At 39.8% G+C, this 21,709-nt stretch overlaps 2 protein-coding genes across 7 annotated transcripts in view; one reads left to right on the top strand and one right to left on the bottom strand.

The window, feature by feature from the left end:
• Nucleotides 1-13,671, bottom strand: part of SUGCT (succinyl-CoA:glutarate-CoA transferase) — a 312,501-nt gene extending 298,830 nt beyond the window's left edge. For 5 of the 6 annotated variants that reach the window (XM_051798766.1, XM_051798764.1, XM_051798763.1 and 2 more), the window contains exons 1-6: nt 13,344-13,671; nt 10,768-10,819; nt 10,601-10,674; nt 8,582-8,667; nt 7,717-7,767; nt 3,286-3,406 (exon numbers count right to left, since the gene is read on the bottom strand). In XM_051798766.1, the coding sequence (XP_051654726.1) occupies nt 3,286-3,406; nt 7,717-7,767; nt 8,582-8,667; nt 10,601-10,674; nt 10,768-10,819; nt 13,344-13,656 (697 nt within the window). In that variant the 5' untranslated portion in view covers nt 13,657-13,671. The remainder of the gene's footprint in view (nt 1-3,285; nt 3,407-7,716; nt 7,768-8,581; nt 8,668-10,600; nt 10,675-10,767; nt 10,820-13,343) is intronic. The other variant, XM_051798768.1, reaches the window with a different exon arrangement.
• A 570-nt stretch (nt 13,672-14,241) lies between these two features.
• MPLKIP (M-phase specific PLK1 interacting protein) lies at nt 14,242-21,526 on the top strand. The gene is made up of 2 exons (XM_051798786.1): nt 14,242-16,124; nt 20,905-21,526. The coding sequence occupies exons 1-2, from the start codon at nt 15,771-15,773 to the stop codon at nt 21,106-21,108; spliced, it is 558 nt and encodes a 185-aa protein (XP_051654746.1). The 5' UTR covers nt 14,242-15,770; the 3' UTR covers nt 21,109-21,526.
• The last annotated feature ends 183 nt before the right edge of the window (nt 21,527-21,709 follow it).

The following is a 21,709-nucleotide window of genomic DNA, read 5'->3' on the forward strand; positions in this document are numbered from 1 at the left end:
TACTTTTCACCCTCTTACAGAGGCAAGTCTCATTGGTCTCCATCAGGCCTGGTGCTGTATAAACTGTTCCACGTTCGAAAAAGCTAAAACTGCACCAATGGCACCAGTCTTTAAGCCATGTGTTGATCAGGTTGGTTCTCCTGTTTCTTTCAGCACTCTTCCCTGCTACTGAAAGGATTGAAAAAAACACCACCTGTACTCTTATTCCTTCAACCAGTCATCCCAGTTCCCTGAAGGTCTTTTTCACTGTCCTAGGATTTTCTCCTCAACCTCATCACTGCCAACCTGGACACCCAGAAGTAGGGTGGGTTGAATCAGTCCAGGGAATCTTCTAGTAATATCCCTTACCCAGGCCCCAGGGAGGCTGCCCATGTCCCTGTGGGATAGGTCTGGTCAGCATACAGGGTATTCAGTTTCCCGCAGAAGGGAGGGACCTACAATAATTATCCTTCTTTATTTCTTAACAGCCATAGTTGTAATGTGTCTGGTTGATTGACTTGGTCCAGATAGATCTTCACCTTCACTATTTGCCTGACCCTGAAGTTCCAGAGCCTAGTACCTATTCCCATCTTCCTATCTCCCTTGAAAAAAAAAAAGGCACAAAAAAGTTATTAATTGAATTGTAATATCTAGAATTAGGTCACAGAGCTTTTAAAAATCAATCAGGAATTCTTTCTTCCTAGATAGGTTTTCCACCTGATTGTCCCCAAAAAACCATCATGCCCTCTCTGTCACAGATATACATTTGGTCCTAGTCTGGTCGCTTCTTTTAATATGCTTAGATTGAAGTTTTGTCTACTCCTGCCTTGACTTAAAAAAAAAAAGTCAGATCAGAAATCCATTAAGGGCATTAGACTTTGTGCCTTTATTTCCAAAAGATGAATTATCCTAAAATAGGTGTGCCTTGTCACCTATTGGGTGTCCAAGATTTAAGCAACCATAATTTAAGATCCAAGTTGCTTTACAGATCCCTGACAAACATCACTTAGCTGTTATGTCCCAAACACCTTCAACCTCAAGTTATCACAGTCCATGAATAAATGAAAAATAATCTTTATTGATGTATTTTTCAATCTTTATGTGTTTTGCATTACACAAAGCTCTAAACAGCAAGATTACATGATCTTTGTTCAATTTGTTTTGCAAGAGGTGGAAGCAGGGGCAAGTGACTTAGAAGTATAGAGGTGCTGTGTGGTCATAAAAGTATATGGTTAGAAAAGCCCAGGCTGACCTGGAGTTGAATTTGGCAGAAGACATAAGAAGCAACAAGAAAGGATTCTGCAAGCAAATCAGCAGCAGAAAGGAGACTAGGGAAGACATGGACCTACTGCAGAACAGACAAAGGACTTGAAGAAGGCAGATGTATTTAATGCTTTTTTTGCCTCAGGATTTACCAAAAAAGCTGGCTCTCAGGTGTCCTAGATCCCTGAGACTAGAGGGAAATTCTGCATCAAGGAAGACTTACCCTCAGTTGAGAAAGTTAGGGAGCACTTAAACAGAGCATCTAAAAGTATGCATCCTTTCAGCAGAGGAGAACAACAGTATTTTGTGATGCATTAAGAAGAATATCATGAGCAGATCAAGGGAGGACATCCTTCCCCTCTTCTCAGTGCTGGTGAGTCCACACCTGTAGTACTGTGCATGGCTCTGGGCTCCCCAGTACAAGGCAGATGTGGACTTACTGAGGCAAGTTTAGCAGAGAGTCACAAAAGTGATTAAGAGATTGGAGCATCTAACATATGATGAGAGGGTGTTGTGGTTTAGGAACGGTATTCCCCAGTTTAGTGTTCCCACCGAAACACTCCAAACCACATGCTGCTCACTCACTCCCATCCTCCCTCCCTCTCCCCTGCAATGGGATGGAGAAGAGAACTGGAGGCACAAAAAGTACAGACCAGGGGCTGAGATAAGAACAATTTACTGGAAACAGCAATGAGAGAAGAAAACAGTAACAGCTACAATATCGATAACAGAGGGAACCAGCACTACCTGACCCCTCCCCTCCACCACACTTACTCGACCAGAAGGGACCCCTTCCCCCATCCCCTGCATATGACCTGAGGTGGTATAGAATAACATCTGTGTCATAGCCATGCCTCCTCCTGGTTACTGCAAAATTTAACCCTGTCCTGGCCAGAATCAAAGGCCAAGTTACCTCATATAGACTGTCGCTTGGATGTAATTTTTATAATTTTTCATCATTATGGGTACAACAACTAAAAAAAACCAACCAACCAACCAAAAAAAAAAACCATCTAAAAAAAAATTCCAGTTGTGTGATTATATGCACAGACAAATGTGAAAGATACTGTGGCTACTAGCAACTGACCAACGTAAACATGTATTCAAAGATTCTCAGCAAGCCCTGCATATAACTGCTCGTCATCTTCAGACATTTGCCACACCAACATGATAAATACATCTCAAGAGTCTAAAAAGTTATTTGAATTTTGATTAAATTACATCCATATCCAGTAACTAAAAAGCCAAAGCCATTTATTCTTCAGAAATTCAGAGGCATAACAGGTTCGTAACTAAGATTTTAAACCCATCTAAAAAACCATCTAAATATATCTGTAACTTGTTTTACATTAATTTCATTGTAATATTAGAACTTTAATTCTAGTACTTAATCAAGATTTTTTTGAGTTGATTTTTGCTGAAGTTTTTAATTGTTTTTACAGACTTAAAATTATTTTTAGATGTATGCAGTTCCTGATATTCATGTCTGTTTTCTTTTCATTCTTCCCAGCTTTTTAAAGTACCTACAACTCTTCTACCATTTCAGTTACCAGGCAGTAGATTGTAGCAAAGTCACGTAAGGCTACCATGAACATGTAACTGCACAATTCCAAAGAGAGAGATACTTCAGAGCAGTAAAGAACATTGAGATTACCAGATTTAAAACCTGCAATACGTAAACAGATTCAGCAGAACTTCTGGGAGGGGGGAAAAAAAAAAAAAAGAAATCTGAGTTTTCAACCAGTTCAAAGCAAAATCCACAGAGGCCACTCAATCCCAGCTCCTTCAAAATCAGGAGGAACATGTAAGGGTGGCATGGTAACGTCACTGAACAACTTGTAAGCTGTTGACATGGTTGCTGCCTCCCAGTTTTTCTATACCTGCTTTTGAATTGAAAAAACTCACTATCTTTCAATTTATCTTAACTGACATCAAAGTAACATAAATCTAAGTAACTATATGACTTTTTTAACACTTTGACTGGAATAAAGAAAATAATGAACACAATTGAAAATAATTGAACATAATTAAAAAAAAAAATACCTGTTATTGAACAGTACACTATGTGAGGAGCAACATTTTTAATGTCTTCATAACCTAAACCCATTTCAGCCAGTTTCCCAGGGATGTAGTTTTCCACAAAAACATCAGATGCTGCTGCAAGCTTTAGAAAAGAAATGGATGAGTAAGATTCGTTAATTAGCTTCCAAAAGTTCAATACATTCCTATGTATTATGTAATTTAATTTTAAAAACCTCAATAATCAAAATGGCTCTAGTCTTTCTAATAAGAGAAAACTTACAAGCCTAGAGATATTTTTTTGCCTGTTAGACTGTGCATTTCTGCGAACTACATATTAGAGATGTCACATATCTATAAAAAAGACTGTCAAAATCCTAAAGTGATTAGACAAAACTGTGATATTACACATTGATGTGATATTATCACATCAATTTCCTATGGTTTGACAACAGTTTACAGAACAATCTTCACCTATATACTTGCACTTACCTTGAGAAAAAGGAGGTAGAATGTATCTTCATCCTTCATTTCTTTTCTACCTTAGAAATAATTTTAATTGGTTTTCATTTTCAAATCATTGATTACAATTAGACCAGCTTCTATAAACTAGTGTCATCATAATAACGACATGCACTTTTGTTTTAGCATGTCAGCTGTTCAACCAAATTTAAGGCCAAAGAAGCTGCCAAGTCTGCAAATATTTAACAGGAAAGACAGAAGAAATTGATTCTTATTTAGACAAGGCAGCACTCAACTTATAAATGGTTTAATTTGATGCACAGAAAAGACATTAATAACATTTATAGTAACTACATGTGGCATATGGCAAAGGTGCATTTTAAAATATGTTATTAAGTATTTTTAAAGTGGTTATGTCAAGGACCTGTAGGACTATAATGAAATAAGAAACAGATCCTTAATTAGGGAAATACAACTGGGACAAGCTGCTAGGTTTTAATAGTATGCCTTTATGAAAAATAAAGGAGGTTTTATTTTCTATTTAAATTCATTACAGTTCACACGTAAATACTTTTTAAACTGGTAATGCTACAGCCTTAGCCTAATTCATTCGAGAGACAAAACTGGTTAAAAACTATATTGCTTTCGCCAGGATTTTATGATGTCTGCAAATTATAGTGATTGTAAGGGCTAAGATGGTTTGAAAGTTGTTGTCCATCTCATATTGAAGAACTATCATCTCCTACAAGCCACTGAGGAAGAAAGCGTGACACACGGTACTGTAACATGATGAGTAACTCTGGACTTGGTAACATACATGGGATGACAATGATGAGGATACAGTGACTTGGGCCCAGTTTAGCAGGGTATATACTCTCAGAGAAATGAATTTTCAAGACATCCTACAAGTGCTGCATCAGCTCTACAGCTAAAGTTTTTGTGGCACTTGGAAACAGACTTTAATGCATAAAGACAGTATTCTATGTATGGTACTTTTGATGCTCACTGAACCCACAATTCTGCCATTGTGGAAAATGGATTCAGACTCTGATCCAAACAAACCGTGTGTTCTTAAAACAAAGGAATTTTCAGTCTTAATAGAGTTTTAAGTCCATTGTCAACTGAAATGTCACACTTTATGCCCTACAAATCCTCTAAATATATCACCTGTATTTTAACATCATCTAACATAGTGCTACAACACAGACCTGAGTTTGAATACTATCTATTCCAGATAGGAACTGATATGCTTAACATCTATGCCTCAGGAAATAAAAACTGGCATCACTCATGCCAAAGTAGTCATTATATTGAATAACAAGTAACGATGCTACTAACTTGTTTAAGTAAACTATACATACCTTTGGGAAGTTTTCTTTGGGTTTTTGTTGGGGTTTTTTTGGTTCATTGTTTGGACAGGTTTTTGGGGGGGGGGGCGATTTGGTTTTCACAAGAACTCCACAGAGGAGAATGTGCATACACACACATATAAACATATATATATACACACATATTCTTTGTGTGTGTGTTCATATATACATGTATTTGCATTAATAGTTTGCTTTATCAAGTAAGAGAGCATGCATGAGATGCATTGACTCATCAGCTAAAAGTAGTGGAAGAGAAGAAGTGCCATCAGCTCCCAGCCAATTAAATTCCCCCAAGTCCTTCATGAATAGATAAGTTAATTAGTTAAGGCTAAATACACAGGAGAAAAGTATCCTCAGGGTTCTTAAAATGAGCTTCTGACAATAACTCTTGAATAACATTCTAAAGAGATACTGAGCCATATTACTACAAAAGGATGCCAAAGTATGGGGCTGGTGCACATACCATCACTGAAGAGAAAAAAAAATTATATTCATTCAGGAAGACATAGAAATATTTGGAAGGCAGTTAACAGTGAGTCAAAAAACATTAGAAAGAAAAACAGGGCTACAAGTGACACAGAATAAAGAAACAGAAAAGAAGATCCAAGAATAATTTTGTGGAAATCACCTAATCACATATGAAACAACAGACCCTTGCAAAAATCTTTTGTAGTGCTGTGCCAAAGAATGAAAGGCAGCAAGAACTCCTGATTAACAGATTTCTTCAGCTCGCTTGATATTACTGACTGAATTATCAAGTCTGTGCTGTGTCATACAGCTGAAGACTCACCAGTCCTGTTTTTAACACGATTCCAGATTGAGATTTGCCTTCATCTACCTATGTAAAATTTCTGAGAGAGGGAAATACAACCTATTCTAACCATGCTACCTTTCTTAATAAAAAAAAAAAAATTATAACATTGTTACATTTCTTTGTAGTGTTTAGGCTTGGACAAAATTCATATTTATGGATGAGGAACCAGTGTCACAAACTTGAATTTCTGCTTGTCATCAGTTACTTTACAGACATTAACACTACTTTTTGTAGTAACAAATATAATACTGAACAATTTCAATTCTATACACATCTGTCCTGATATAGCAGGAGGCAACAGGAAACAAAAGCCTGGTAGCCAACTTTCCCTTTACACATACTTTTTGACAGAACTCCAAACAGAAGTTCCATTTGAGATGCATAATAGAATGTTAAGGCCTCTGCACCAAGTGCTTTCAAAATATATCACTCTAAATCAAGCAGAATGATGGACAACTCCACAAGTAGAGTGACACTTAAATAATGCCTAATCAGTTCACAATGTTGCTATATCACATAGGGATGCCATTAATTTAAGGAACAGAAATCTATAGTGATGATTAAAGCAACTTTATTAAAGGATACAAACTGGTTTTATCTCCAGCTCATCCTACTCATAGGCCCAGCTGCCTTTAAATCTTTGAACACCTCCAGCCCACACATGTGTAATCAGTGGACACTGCGTAGAGTAGTTTTTCTTTCACCATTTGTAAAGGTCAAGCAACTAATTAGTCTTCTTATGCCAGAGGAACAATTTTTATAGCCCTTACTTAGAATATGACTACTTCAAATAGACGTCTGTGTTATACCATGAAAAATTATACCTAATGACAGTTTCTGTTTCTAAATTTTTTAGAAGATAAACATACAACTTTTTAAGAAATCAACAATAAATGGTTCTGTTCTGCAAAAAGAAAAGGCATTCCGGAATCCTTGACTTATAAATTCCAAAGATTTCCATATGAAGTACCTTTTACATAGCTAACAAGTCACAAGTATCAGAAAACTATCTATTTCCATTTCATGCAATATTCCCAAGAGAAAATACTACCAGACAAATTCCACTTATTGCATGACACATACAGTCTCACTGTGAAAAAGTGATTGGAACTGACACTGAAACAAACAGTAACAGAAGCCAGCTGTTAGTACTGCAGGGTTTAAAACCCAGCACTAGCAAGTAGCAGGTCTTACATTTCTCAACAAATAATAAAGGGATGACAAAGCACAACTTTCACAGAATGGGAAATAGGATGCTTTTATTAATTTTTAAATAGAAAAAAATGGATCACCTTTAAAAGACTCTAAAGTCAAACACTGAAAAGGAAACAAATACTAAGTTTGACCTACAGGACAATATTTCTCAGAAAGAGATACAGCTACTGAAGTCATGAATACACAGTAACATTCAAAAAACTTCAAATACAGTATCTCCTCTTTCTCAACTGCTCGCTGACATCCTAAGATCAGTCCATCTTTAATTCTTCTAATGAAGTACTACAGTAAGATCAAATACAGCAGCAGTAAGAGGAAAGCAGTAGGCTATTAGACCATTTCCTGACAATATTTCATTTGACGACTTTGATGACATTTTTGTGCAAATTTTATATCTAAAATCATTAGAAGTTACACTGAACATTGAGTCCAAAAGCACAAAGGCTATATACTGCAATTTACCAAATCAACTGTGTACATACATTTTTTAATTATCAGACTTCAAATTAATACTTGAAATGCAGAGTTTAATCTTTATTACTCAGGATAACAACAATGCAAAATAGGCACACTTCACACGCTATCAAAACCTACCTCTCTGATTAGCTTTGCTCCTTTTGAATCCTTCATGTTGATAGCTATACTCTGGGGATTAAAAAAAATACAACAGTAATTTATGTGAAAACCCTTCTGGTGATCATAAGCCTCTTCTACACATAACCAACAGTCAAATTCACACTGCAGTTAATTTGGATAAATAAATTATAACATATACCCCCCACCTCTTTCTGAAAAAAAAAAAAAACTCTCTCAGTAGAGTAAGCTGAACTGTCTCACCAATGGATCAGACAAGGTCTAAAACAAGTCTGACAGATGTGCAGCTGGGAGCTGCACCATTTGCAGTCTCTTCACCGTATTATTTGCACAAGACTTACTACTGCAAATACACATGGGGACACCAGAAACATTTGTTTCAATGGCAACAAGCCATTAAACAATTCAGGTATATCATGAAACTTCATGCTAATTCCGAAGTTTCACAAGCTACCTTGAGCCAACCTCACTGTGGTATAATGCCAGCACTCCTTCAGCTCCAGGTGCCAGCTGATGCACGTCAGCTGACCTGATGCACCTGAAAAAAAGGATCATTCAATTAAAATAACCCTTATTGTCAGCAGGTTTCATTTTCAGTCAAGTTGCACCAGCAACTGAAGACTGGAAGGAGCACTTTTGCTTTTTGAATTTGCCTCAACTGTCCACAGCACCATACGAGAGATTTGCAGACTCTTTTGTTCAAAAGCACTCTCGGTTATTCTCCTCAAATTTATTCATCATAACTTAAGGCCAATGTAACTATTGCTCCATTATATATATGTTAAGAATCCAACTAAGAAGTTTTATATATTCAGTTGTAGTCACAGAAAACTTAGGCTAATGTTCAATTCCACCCCCCATTTACCTTTTTATTTCTATTGACACTGAGAAAGTAAACACTTTCTGTCCCAGCAAAAGGTGGGCCCCAGGCTCTTGTATCATCGCCAGCTCCTGAAAGAAATACCATCACAGGTTCATAGTTTTCCAATATCACACTGCCAACAAATAAAAAGAATAAAAGGCTTTCCTCCAACATCCCATTTAAATCACCTAAGCTTCATCTAGCAGGCAGGACAAATATTAGTTTAAAATATATATTTTCACTTATTTATACCAAAAACCACCTAAAAGCAAACGTTACTAAGCAAAGCGAACAAAGTGTTTGCTAGTGCTGGGATTACATTTAGTCTTTAAAATACTAATACAGCCACACACCACCAGCGTATTTGCAGGTTTTTTGGTTGCTTTCTTATTTGTGGGTTGATATTTTGGTTGTTTAGTTTTTTTTGGGAGGGTATTTGGGGGATGGGGGGTGGCAGGGAAAGAGGAGTTGGGTTTCTTTTGGTGGTTTGTTTGTTTTAACTTAAGCAGAGTTCCAATGCCATTCTTTTAGGCAATGTGGAAGAATTTAGTAGAAGCTCTTGCTGGACCAATTCACAGTGCACGTGGTCAATAAGCTATTCCTGAAACACTCCAGACGCAACTTCAAGATACCACTGACAGACAACTGATTAAGCTTCATGCTGCAGAAACAAAAAGAAGCACTTCCTATAGCTAGTGCAATGACCCATCTCCAGCTCTTCCAGAAATCCTGCCTTACAGAATAGAAACAAATTACCCAGAGTCCAATCAGAAAGAGCTACAGAAGTTTCTGCATCTGAAAACACAAACTCAAAGGTTGTTAATCTGACGCTTTCAGCACCAGCATCTTCATTCAAATTCAGAAATTTCCCTTTTCAGGGAACTCTCATCTCTATGCAGAAATACCAGATCCTGGACTTTAAAGATACAACTACCTCACGCAGAAAATAACTGTTGTTCACTTTGCATGATTATGAAGAAAAATTTCTCCAACAAGGTAATGTTTAATTAACAACCTGAAACTGTAGTAGAATGTTAAATTTTTTCTCAGGAGACAGTTGATATAGCATGCCAGGTCACCTTGTATTCTACCAGCCAAAATTCTTGCCAAGCCCACTAAGTCTGTATATTATTACAGAAAAGCAGTGCCAAGAAACAACATATCTATTTTAAATGCTCCTATTACCTTTCTTCCTTTAACACTAAAATGAAAATTAAAGTGCCTGTCATTTTATCAGTAATCTAATGCTGAGTAGTCAGATGTATTCCTATTTTTAATTATCTACCACACTTTTGCTCAGAGGGAATTGAGATGAAGATTCTGAATTCTCAAATGGGCAAACCACCTTTTCCATAACTATTACATAACTAATTGCTGGGAGGATTTGTGTGCTCTCAAATTTTGCACGTTAAACTCTACACTTAAAACCCTGTTTTAACCTTTTTATCATGTTACATAAAACACCCCATCATACACGTAAGCATTCACAAGCCCAATTTAAAATTGAAGTAAAGTCCAAACAATTCAAACAAAATCAATTCAGCTTTGAGCAAGGCAATAAGGCACTTAGTAAGTGATGACTCTACCATTTTGAATATTAACATCTAAAAAAAGTCACCTGACCTAACAACTTCAACCTTCTCACCTTATTTCCAAATACAGACATAGACTATTTCTGACCAAAACACACCTACATGGAGCATAATGTTAAGCTTAAAGCAAATAGATCATACCTGCATAAGCAAAACAAACCTACTAATAACCAGTTCTTTAACATGACAGAAAGAGTACCACGATAAAAAAAAACATTCCTCAAACTTGAAAACGGCTATTACTTAGCACAATACCATTCACAAACTGTCACAAAAAGCACACTATCAAGAAATAAACATAGTATTGAAAACTTTTGTAAATATTTATATAGACAACGTTGCATTGTCATTCATATATTACTTAAAACACATAAACTACTATTTGTTAAGCTAGCTCACATTCTTATTATATCTAAAATAGAAATCTTACCTGGTTTTTCCACTTTGATAACTTCAGCCCCTAGATCTCCCAAATTCATTGTGGCAAAAGGTCCTGCAAGCACCCTGTAATATTAAAGAAATATTGTTTTCTTAGTTTTTCCAAACAGAATATTTGCATCTAGACACACTGTTCCAAATTACAGACAAAACACAAACCTTGTTAAATCAAGAATTTTCACACCATCCAATGGCTTTACATTACTAGCATCTGTCAAGAAACAGAAAACAGTGACTTTTATCTTAAAAAAAAATAAAATTCAGGAGTGTTTCTCATCAGTTGTCTGAAACACTGTTTTTATGCCACTGTCCCCTCATCTCCCTCCCCAAATACAGGATAATAATCTCCAGGGAGATTTCTGTTAAACAAGTTAATAAGTTTTGGATTTTAATATAATATGCAGACTAAGGAGTATTGTGAAAACATGCCTACCTAGGAATGGCCATGCGTTTTGCACTTTCCGAGCCTTTAGGAAAATCTCAGGCTGCCACCTCCCTTCAGTGCTGCACACCTCAGTGAGTTGCAGGTGTTGAAAAACAGTTGAGCCAGGTAAACACCACCAGCCCTCCAGTGGAACCTCAGTCTTATCAAGCCAGGTGCACCATTTGTTTCACAGTGACACTACTCTGTTTACCAAGAATACGTAAACAGCTTTACTGAAGAGCACAGCTCCCCAAAAGTAAAAATATACACAATTTCAATTTAAAAAAAAAAAAAAAAGTCCACCTTCTCTATTCTTTCCATGCCTTTTAGAGTTGCACCTTATTATTTAATGGCTCACTCATTCTCATTCTGAGCTGAGTTGCAGGAATCCATAAAGATATTTCTCAAAGAAGCCTATAAAACATCAAGATTAGCCTGTAATTATGTATTTATGCATAACTAAAACTAATTATCATATCACTCATATTATGGCATCATCTAACACTTCATTCAGGGATTAGGCCTCTTCCATAGTTGGAACAGAATAGGAGAGCACAATCGTTGCCTTGGAGACAAACAGACCATTGTGAATTTTTTTTAATGCCAATAAATAACAGATGTCCACAATAATGAAGAAATGCAAGAAAGAGGAGAGATAAAAAGTTTCCTTTGGAAAATCTGAGGAAAATAATAGACCTGTTAGTTTCTTCAGACTAGAAGATCACAAATGCTCACAAAGAAAATATACAGGACCTAGAGCTGCATTTCAGCAAGTCAATAATTTGCTGAAACAATTAAAACAGAAGGTGTTTTGACTATCAGAGAAGCAGCAGTTCCAGTACACTGATCCTGAGTACAGGAATGCTATCTATTGCAGGAACATAAAGAAATAAAACCATATCACAAACAGACACAAGAGATCAGAATTGATCAGTATTACCTAGAAACATCTCCTGGGCTTTTTTTTGGTTAATTTTTGGTGGGTTTTTTTCTTTCCTCGCTAGCTTCCAAAGTGGGTGTGTACCTCCCCAAGTTTTTTGTTGGAATTCTGGTTCAATAGGTTAAATTTTCTGAAAATGTGAACTCACATTTTCTCTTGTATTTTTGCTTTTAATTATTCCAGTAACTTGATGACTGAAAGAAAAATCCACTCTCCCTGCTATAACTATATCCTATATGTAAACTCTTAATTTCCATGATGCTTGAATTTACTGTGAATTGGACTATCATATGTATCTTTTATAAATAATTTCAATTAAGAATAAATCGACCCAGTTACTCTCGATATGATTTACATTCTTTAGTTACGCTCAGTAAGCTATCCCAAGGTTAGCCTAACCTAACAGTATGAGTAAGGAAAAAACAAAGAAGAGAAATTAATTTTTATAGGATATTCCCAAATGATTTCCTTTATACTTTAAAGTGACAGAAAAGGGCACCAACAAGAGAGCCAATTAACACATTTTTGCATCAATGCAAATTAACAGTCCTCATTCCAATTACATTCAATTCCAGAGGACATAGCTCCTCAAGTCTATTGTCTATTGATTGCACAATCAATATTTTTTACTTTATCCATGCAGCAAGTTATAATCAAGTCCATCACTGCTGTGGATTAATTCATGATCAATGGGTACATTCCAACGTACACACCTGGTACTTTCATCGTGGGAGACAGAAATGCAAACTTCCTTCAATTCTAATGCCACCAACGCTATTGTTAACTATTTTTCTATGCCACTAAACAAGAGAGAAACGTGAAGCTAGAGAAGAATTACTTTGTTGCAGCTTGGATTTATTTTCCTTCATTTAAAAAAGAGGAAAAAAGGCACAACTGTACGAAGTTTTACTTTTGTAACCTTTGGGAAAAAAACAGGCCTGAAACTGGGCATCTGGCACTTCCCCCGCCTCCACCAGCCGAGGGTGCCCCGAGAGAGCCGACACGCTCCGTGCCACAAAAGCTCCGGAGCCTCCGGCAGCGCGCACGGCCGCGGGCAAAGTCCGGCCGCGGGCAAAGTGGCCGCGGGCAAAGTCTGGCCGCGGTGATCCCACTGGGAGCCCCCTGAGGCTGCAGGGGCTCGCCCCCAGCGCGGTGGCTAAGTATCCCCGTCCGCCGCTCGCCCCCGCAGGAGTCCCGCGTCCGTCCCGCCTGCCCCCGCCACAAAGGGAAGCAGCTCCGACTCCCGGCCCAGCCGCACTGTCCCAGGGCCACGGGCAGATTACACGGGCAGGGGGGCTCAACGCGGCGAGAGACGGGGGGCTGAGGAGGAGCAGGAGGAGGGCGCGGCACGGAACAGCATGGCACGGGTACCTGCCGGGGAAGCGCCTCCGCTCCGAGCCCCGCCGCCGCTGCCGATGCCAGAGGAGGCGGAGGCGGCGCTCGGGGCTCTGGCGCTGCCGCCGGCAGCTGCGGAGCACGGGTTCCTCCAGAGCCCGCCGCAACGCCCGCTCCCTCTTCCCAGCGCGGCGCGCAGCATCTCCGCCGCTGGAGCCGCCGCTGGAGCCGCCGCTGGAGCCACCACTGGAGCCACCACGGACCGCCTCGGCGCAGGCGCCGCTGCCACCGCCCCCTTCCCTTCCCCTCCCGCACCCGGGGCAGCCTTAAAGTGTCCCTCCCACTGCATCGGCGGGACAGCTCCGCTCCCATCTCCTCTACTGTAAAGCGCTCCCGGCTGGACTTTACAAAGCAGGAAAGCGCCTTGCAGATGTTTGCAGCAGGAATCTTGTTGTTCTGGAAGCTTGTACTTGCAGTTCGGCGTACGGACTGTGACATGCGATATTGCCAAGAAGGAATAAAAAGTAAAATGCCTGCTCCCCCCTCCCCCGCCATCCCCGAAAGGTTTTCGGCACTTACTAAGGTAGGCAGCCACACTGGATGCCATTATACCTGCTCACTGGCACCAGGTGGATCCTTCATCACAATTCCTCACTGAAGGTGCAGTATTACTTACACTGTAAGGTGTATCTTCATTTGGCTTTAGAAGGGTTAGCTTGAATTGACGTTAAAGCAATCCGTCCCTGAGTGAAGTACAGTCTGACTCTTTTTAGTCCTATTTTAGGACAGAGTAGAAGACTTGTTATAGGAACATCGTAGTGTCTTCTTGCTCTGTAACAGGATAGAAAAAGCCTGCACGCAGTTTTAGCATTTATTTATGAGAAATATGATGTGACGATAAGACAACAGTTGCATCTCAAGAGTAGCTGAAACTTCTGACAGCTTGAACACGAGCATTATGAATAGCACAGGCTTAAGAAATGTTGCATGTCAGAATTCTGAGGAAAAACACAGAAAATCTTCTACATTACAGGTTCGTTGACTGGACATGCTATGCATAATGCAAAGTATGACATAGATGCTTAAAATCCTAGAAGTAATTTGGATTTGTCAATAAGAGGAAATTAGTCAGTTGAATTATCCCAGTATAACTCAAAATGTACATAACACTATGTATTTCTAAATTTCTTTGGTGTGGAAAGGGTTTAAATTAAATGAAGCTGTCCTTTTTTGGAATGAGACCGATCAGACAAATTTGTAACTTACGTTGATAAACTGTATTGTGTAAACATGCACAATAGTAACAGATAGAAAATTGGTCTTCTAGACTAAGGGATTAGCAAAAAATTTAAGTGAGCAGGTTTAGCCTCTTTCCCTTTTAGAATTAAAAGGATATTGTCTCATTTTGCACAGGAAAATTTTATAATGTAGTGGAGAGCTGAGTTCACTGAGAATATAAAGTTAGTTCTTGCCATTGAAAAAAAAAGTCAACCCGAAGCAAACCCCAAACCCCAAACAACTATTTAAAGCCAAACAAAAGCAAAACTGGTATATAAAGCATAGAAACATTCTGCTTATTTTAATGGTTAACCTGTGTTCTGTGCTGTTCTGAAAGCCCTCTTTAATTTTCATATGTGACAATATCCTAAAACCAAGTAGTGTTGATACAAATAAAAAAAAAAGTCTTTATTATTTTTTTGTACAGAGTTCTTGAGGATTTGCATTAGTATACCTGAGAACAGAGCAGGAATGGTAATAACTGTTTAATTGCTGCTAAATATGAGGTTCTCCTCCAAGAGTACCTTTTGCCACGAGTTTGTATGAGTGAGTCGTTGCCTGAGCTACTACTCCACTGAATTGCTGGCAGTTCGAACTGACTGTAAAGCAAACCCTTTCCATTAAAGAGCTCTTTAAATACGTCACTATATATATTGTCAATTGGGACTGCCCTAGCGCGCGTAGTTATTTGCAGGCTCAGATGTTATAAGACAGCAGAACAAAGGCGCACAAATAAGCATATCTGAAGTGCCATGAAGTGTGAGGTAAATGCTCTCTTTGCTGTACAACAGATCATTTCGTTGTTGTTCACTGTAGCTGTGGAACCGCGGGTGTTCCCTCACAGCACCCAGGGCTTTCACCCTGAGTTACCAGGCGCGGCTTCTGCGCGTCTCCTGAGACTCTCTTACTCCAGATTATTCCTCTTGATCTGGAAAACGCACAGAATTACTCAGGGTCGGCGTGACAGATCGCTATGCGAGGCTGAACGAGCCGAACTCCCACTCTCCCACTTCCAGGTGGGATGGACGGCGCCTCGCCTTCCCCGGCCCGGAACGTTTGGAGGCCGGAACCTTCGGGCCGCCTGGCGGGGAAAAGGCGTGGGGAAGGAAAAGGAGTAGGCGCGGCGCTGCCATTGCGCAGGTTCCATTCCCGGCGCTGCCATTCCCGGCCTGTCCCTTCCTGGCCATGTACCGGCCAGGGTTCCGCGCGCCCACACCTCCCTACGCGGGCGGCGGCTTCCGGAGCCCCCCCTCCGGTGGAGGGCCCCTGCCGCCCTCCCCGCGGGGCTACGGGAGCCCCCACCACACGCCGCCCTACGGGCCCCGGCCTGGCCCGTACGGCGGCGGCCTCTCGCCCCGCGGGCCCGGGTTCCAGGGGCGCTTCGGGAGCCCCTCGCCGGGGGCGCAGACACCGCGCAGGCCGCAGAGCGTCAGCCCCCGGTACCCGGCTCCCTACGGCGGCGCGGCCGCGGCCGGGGCGCCCCTGCACCTGCCGTCGCAGCACAAGCGCTCGCCCGGGGGCTTCCAGAGGCACTTCCAGGTATGGGGCAGGGCGGAGAGGGACACAGGGAGGGAGGGAGGGAGCTGCTGCCGCTTTAAAGCCCGCTAGGGAGAGCACGCTGAGCGCAGCATCCACCCGCTCCAGCACGATTTTCAGCGAAGAGCGGCGCTTGCACCGCAGCGGGCAACATCAGTGTTCCCTCCCCCCCGCAGCAGAGAGGACGGAGAGAGCACAGCTCAGGCAGCTGTAAGATGAGGAAAGGGAAGAGGCCCCGGGCCTGGCCTGTTGTGAAGACACAAGGGCTGATGAAAGTGCAACTTTTCTTTTTCATATTGTGGCCCGTGAAGGTACAGAGAGAATTAAGCACCGCCCAAAACTGCAGCAAACGCCTCTTTTTCCTGTACATGCCTCCCTTTGATGAGTTTTCTTCGATGCGATGGTAAAGCACTATGTGCTTTTAGTTTTACTGTATTGTTACATCATGGGAGCTTCCTTATCCACACCCTGTCCACACCCAGAGCTTTCTGGGACACGGCTAGAGAACAGGAGTGCTTATTAAAGAGAATTAAGCTGAGGCTCCTTTAAGCAGAAATTAGAGCACCTGTTGGGATAATAGACTGTAATTTTGAAGTCTTTGCATTGGACACTGAAAGCTTCTGTTTGTATAAAGTAGTTTTCCTGACAGTCATTCCCAACGGGTTCTGCGGGTTTTGCTTTTTTTCCAGGTGGGTTAGTTGTGGCATGTGACTGGCAATGCACATAGGGATGATACCAACTTTATGTGCATAACTGGCTTTATGCATTATTAGAGAAGCTTTAGAAGTTCAACAAATGGCACGTGCAGTACAAGCAATGATAAATATTGTAGGTGCTCTTACTGACACTTCAGGGATTAGAGTGTGATAATGAAGTCAAATCTTAATAGAGATTAGTAAAATGTTAACGTGCCTGCACTGCACTGTCATATTTCCATTCAGAAATAGTACTTTGTTACTTTTTGTGATGCAGTTAGCTATCTTACAGGAATCTCATAGTTGGTGGAAGGGGATCATTCTGAGCTTTGTACATATTCTTCAACACAACAGCAAAGACTCTCCTGGTGTGAAAGCTAATACATGGCTTAACCTCTGTACCTGTGGAAGAGGCCAAGGATGTGGCATTTCTGCTGCAGATTCTGGAGGGACAGTTTATGTCATCGATGTCTAATTTCCCTTCAAAAGATCAGTCTTTGGCTGTTCAATTAAGTGACTTTTTCAAAGCCTACCTTAAAGTAATTGAGCAGAAGAATATGCAGGAATCCTTTTGTCCCTAGTTTTAGTCAGAACTGTTTCTTGTCAGGACCCATGGACAGGAACAGTCCCATAGGCTCATTCGTGATGTAAGAAACCCAATATAAAGAAGGTAGAAGTCTGAACCTAGTCTCAGCTTGTCACAACATCTTCCCTTCTCCCCTTTCGTTCTGTAGACTTTGTGAGTACTTTAGGAGCATTGGTCTGATGGTGATGCTTTGAAAGAGTCAAAGGATATTGTATGTCTGTAGCTCTGCGTAGGGCTGAAGTAATGTCTGTCTGCTTTTGTGAGAATCCACAAGGGCTGTTTTTCCTGGGGGGCGGGAGGGGGGGGGCAGTGGAGGCAGTCACAGAGGGAGGAAGTCTCATAAACCCCAAGTCCCCATTTTCTTTGGTGTGGACAAGAATCTCTCCACCAGGCCGTGAATAGATTCAGGTAGAAGGCCTTTTTGCATTTTCGAAGCATCAGATTTCTTTGTGAGCCATGTGTATTGTCCCCCTCTCTTCTGTAGGTGCTGATGTTAAGAGAACTACAGTGCTTTTGAAATCTGTGATGCTGTGGTCACTTTTGAGAAGGAAGTCTTAAGTGGTCCTTTAAAATTTCATCAGAAAATCCAAAAGACAGTTTATGTTTACTTCAGTGTTCCATTAATGTCATGTCATTGGCATTCTGTGCTCATTTTGTGCTTGCAGACATTCATTTTTTGAAATGAGCAGAAAACACAAAGAAAAACATAGAGAACTTGTTTTTTCTGAAATGGGTGACAACCTTTATGTGGCCAGTAGTTTACAGCACTTTCTGGTCTTTCCACAGACATGCATCTACTTTATCTGTTATGAAAACACGGTCATGAAAACAAGGGCCTGTAGTGACAGGACAAGGAGGAATGGCTTTAAACTGAAAGAGAATGGATTTACATTGGATATTAGGAAGAAGTTCTTTACTGTGAGGGTGACGAGACACTGGAACAGGTTGCCCAGAGAAGTTGTGGATGCCCCATCCCTGGAAATGTTCAAGGCCAGGCTGGATGGGGCTTTGAGCAACCTAGACTAGTGAAAGGTGTACCTGCCCTCTGAGGGAGGGTTGGAACTAGATGATCTTTAAGGTCCCTTCCAACCCAAACCATTCTGTGATTCTGTGTTTGTTGTAATTCTTGAGTATCTACTCTTAGAATTCACTTAGTGGTAATGTTTCCTTTTCTACACTCAGCAGGAATTAGTGAACTAGCTGGTAGCAGTAGCTTGTTAGTGGTGTGGATCAAAGATTATTACAGAAAGTGAAAAAAAAAATCCAAACCCCAACCTTTTGAAATGGTACAGTTGTGATTTTCATGTTTTCTGTGTATGTCAGCAGCTGTAATGACATCAGATGAAGAAAGCTGATAAAGGGAGTAACTGTCCCCATTTTCAAGGCAGTGTTACTCAGCTCAGTAAGGTGTTAGTGAGTAGCACTAAAAGATGTTGTTTTCTACTCTAGAGAGAGACTTTATATCTGGAGAAAAAGTATTGAGAACAGATTGACTGTTTCTTTAAGGAAAAGTTAATTGAGAAAAGGCTGTTGGCATCAGTGACAGCAAAATAGAAAGTTTTTTTTAAGGTATCTTTGGCATCAAACAGTGTCTCTTGCACAGAATGGTTTAGTTTCTACAGGTAGGGCAATTTCCCTTTTCCACAGGCCTAAAAAAATACAGAGGGGAAAAAAAACATATGTTGACTAGCATTCTAGACTTAAATAATTTACATGCTTAAAGTTAACACTTACTAAAGTCTGTCAATCTTGTATTACATAATAATACATTTCCTAGATTTCAAACATGCTAAAAATGTCAGTGTTACTGATGGCCTGCATATATTGTAGTGAAATTTAATATTATTAAATAAACCCATACAAATGAGCCTTACCATTGGATTATTTTGTTCCTTCACTGAATACTGCAGATCATTATGTCAGCTGAGCTTTGTGTTCTGCAGATCAGATATAGCATTAAATAAGCTCCACACTCAAACTGTTAGACAATGTCAAAGTTACTGGGTCTTCCTTAAATATGCTGTTTTAGAGATGGTGAAGTTTTGTGGTTTTTTCAGACAGAATGCCCTGTGTACTACTGCTTTACTAACTAAATGTGAGGGCTTAACATAAATGTCACTTTTGCTAGTGCATATCAACTTTAGAAAATTCCATGTCCCTTAGAAAGTTTTTTAGATGTAGTCTGAGGTGATTCTCTCTGATCCTTGTAGGGTTTGATGCAATAAAGTAATTTTTCTTGCCCTGTAAATAAGACATGGGTGTTCCCACATTTGGTCATGTATGCATTGTCATCAAGCTTTAGGAGTTCTAGAAGAGTTTTTGCTGGAACCAAATTAACATGTTCCTGCCACAGCACATGAGCAGAAATAGGTTCAAGCTGTTTGAGGGAAATCTATTCTTCTGGCTAAACACAGGGGGCTTCACTGTACAGCACCATTTCTCAGTTTCAACCAAAAATTGTTTCATGTGATCTATTTATGTAGATTCTGTAAGGGCTTATTAGTCAAATTCAAATACCATCACTGCTGGTCCAAAAAGTCAGGGGTTGGGAGGGGTAGGAGGGGGAAGCAGGCCATAATCATGGGTTTTTACCGTGCTTCACAAAGTTTGATACAACCTTGAGGAGTCCTGTTGTTCTAATCATACGGAACGCAGTGGGCATGTTTGGAGACTATTGTGTACCTGTAATATGCGTTGTTTAACTTTGGTAAAAACAAAATTAATTTAATTAATACAGCTTTAAACAAAACCTCACTTTTTAGGGAAGTGAATCTGAAGAGAAGAACAATGGATGACGCTAACAGGAGAAAATGGTTATAGGCATTCCTTTATGTCATAGCTCTCTTTAAGTTGCAGACTTGTAGCAGCTTTACACAAGCAATTGTAGTGATCCTTGATCTTAAAAAAAAAAAAATCAAAAGTTCCGTGCGAAAGTCAGTATCTGCTTAATCACTGATTACCATTCAGATTGTACATAAAATAAAACCATCTGTTCTCAATTTTCACAGAATACTGGTTTGAATGAAATGTGTTTTTTTCTCAAAGAGTTCTTCGGGTCATTTGTAGCTATTTGTGTTAAACAACACTGTGTTCAATCAGTAAGTACTTAATATATGGCTTCTGCTCTTGTTAATACTGTCAGCTCTTCCTCAGCCTGTAACTCCCTGTTTTGTTAATCAGCTTTTGTTAGACATATCGTTGACTTAGGCAGCTTATGAAGAACAGCATGAGGAGCTTTTCTGTAGCTGTGTGCCAGAGTGATGTAAACAAGTATTTCGGAGAACTCTGTTGTGGGGCTTTTTTCTTATTTTGGTAAATCATCAGCTGTTATTAAAAGAATAATAAAGTTAAATTTTCTGAGAAAGATGCAAGTGAGGCATAGTAATGATCATTAATAATCAGCTTCAAAGCTCTACTATGGTAGAAAGAAACATTTATTTTTTTTTTTTAAGTTTGAATTAGTCTATTGAACGTTTCTTTACCTGATGGTTTTCTTCCAAAGGGATCACCCAGGACATCTACTCCATTTGGTACAGCGCATGGCAGAGAGAAAAGAGTGTCTAATGATGTGGAAAACTATTACAGACCTTCAATGCTTGAGGACCCATGGGCTGGCCTAGAGCCAGTTTCTGTTACAGACATAAACCAGCAATACAGCAGTGAGCAAACAACATGTACTGGTAAAAAAGGGAGGTATTTCAGCTAACACTTTTAAAGGCCAAATAACTCCATCTTGTCAGGAAAACTTTGGGACAAAATCTTAACACTTACACAAGATGAACAATAATCAAGACCTTAGATAATGCTTTTATTTGAACATATGTCCACCCTTTTATCCTCCTTTTTTTTTATTGCATTGGATATTTTTATGTATGGGACAGAAAAGGAGTGGTAGGAAACCTTACATTTCTGGCTATGTGGAAGTGCCTACCAGCTTTGAAGAACAAAGTGTTCTTTAATCACCAGCGACTGATATGTGACTGTTAAAACAGGTTTCCATATACTTACCTCTTCCATGCCAGATTGTTAGCCTTTTATTGTAAAGTACTTTAGGAAGTGGTATTTTTTTATGTTTCAACATTTTTAGAATGAAGTAACTTGGAAATAAAATAAAGTTTTGTAAATTCTTGTTTTGTAATGTATAAAGAATATTTTAGGACTCTTGTTAAGGTGTACACATTAACACAAATAGTACTATTGAAATTAGGTGACTTCTGTAAATGTGCTTGTATGCTGTAGTTAACCTGTGGTTTTGTGCATAGTGATTTTTGTTAATTGCAGTGTAACATGAAGTTGAAACGTGACTT

The sequence above is a fragment of the Manacus candei genome, unplaced genomic scaffold (genome assembly GCF_025592945.1).
Source record: "Manacus candei isolate 608988 ecotype Guabito, Panama unplaced genomic scaffold, ASM2559294v1 h1tg000049l, whole genome shotgun sequence".
NCBI lineage: Eukaryota > Metazoa > Chordata > Aves > Passeriformes > Pipridae > Manacus > Manacus candei.

Bases quoted from the DNA above. Each gene is read 5' to 3' on its own strand.
- MPLKIP (XM_051798786.1), top strand. From the start codon at position 15,771: ATGTACCGGCCAGGGTTCCGCGCGCCCACACCTCCCTACGCGGGCGGC. The intron at 16,125-20,904 runs GTATGGGGCAGG...TTTCTTCCAAAG, and splicing joins GCTTCCAGAGGCACTTCCAG to GGATCACCCAGGACATCTAC.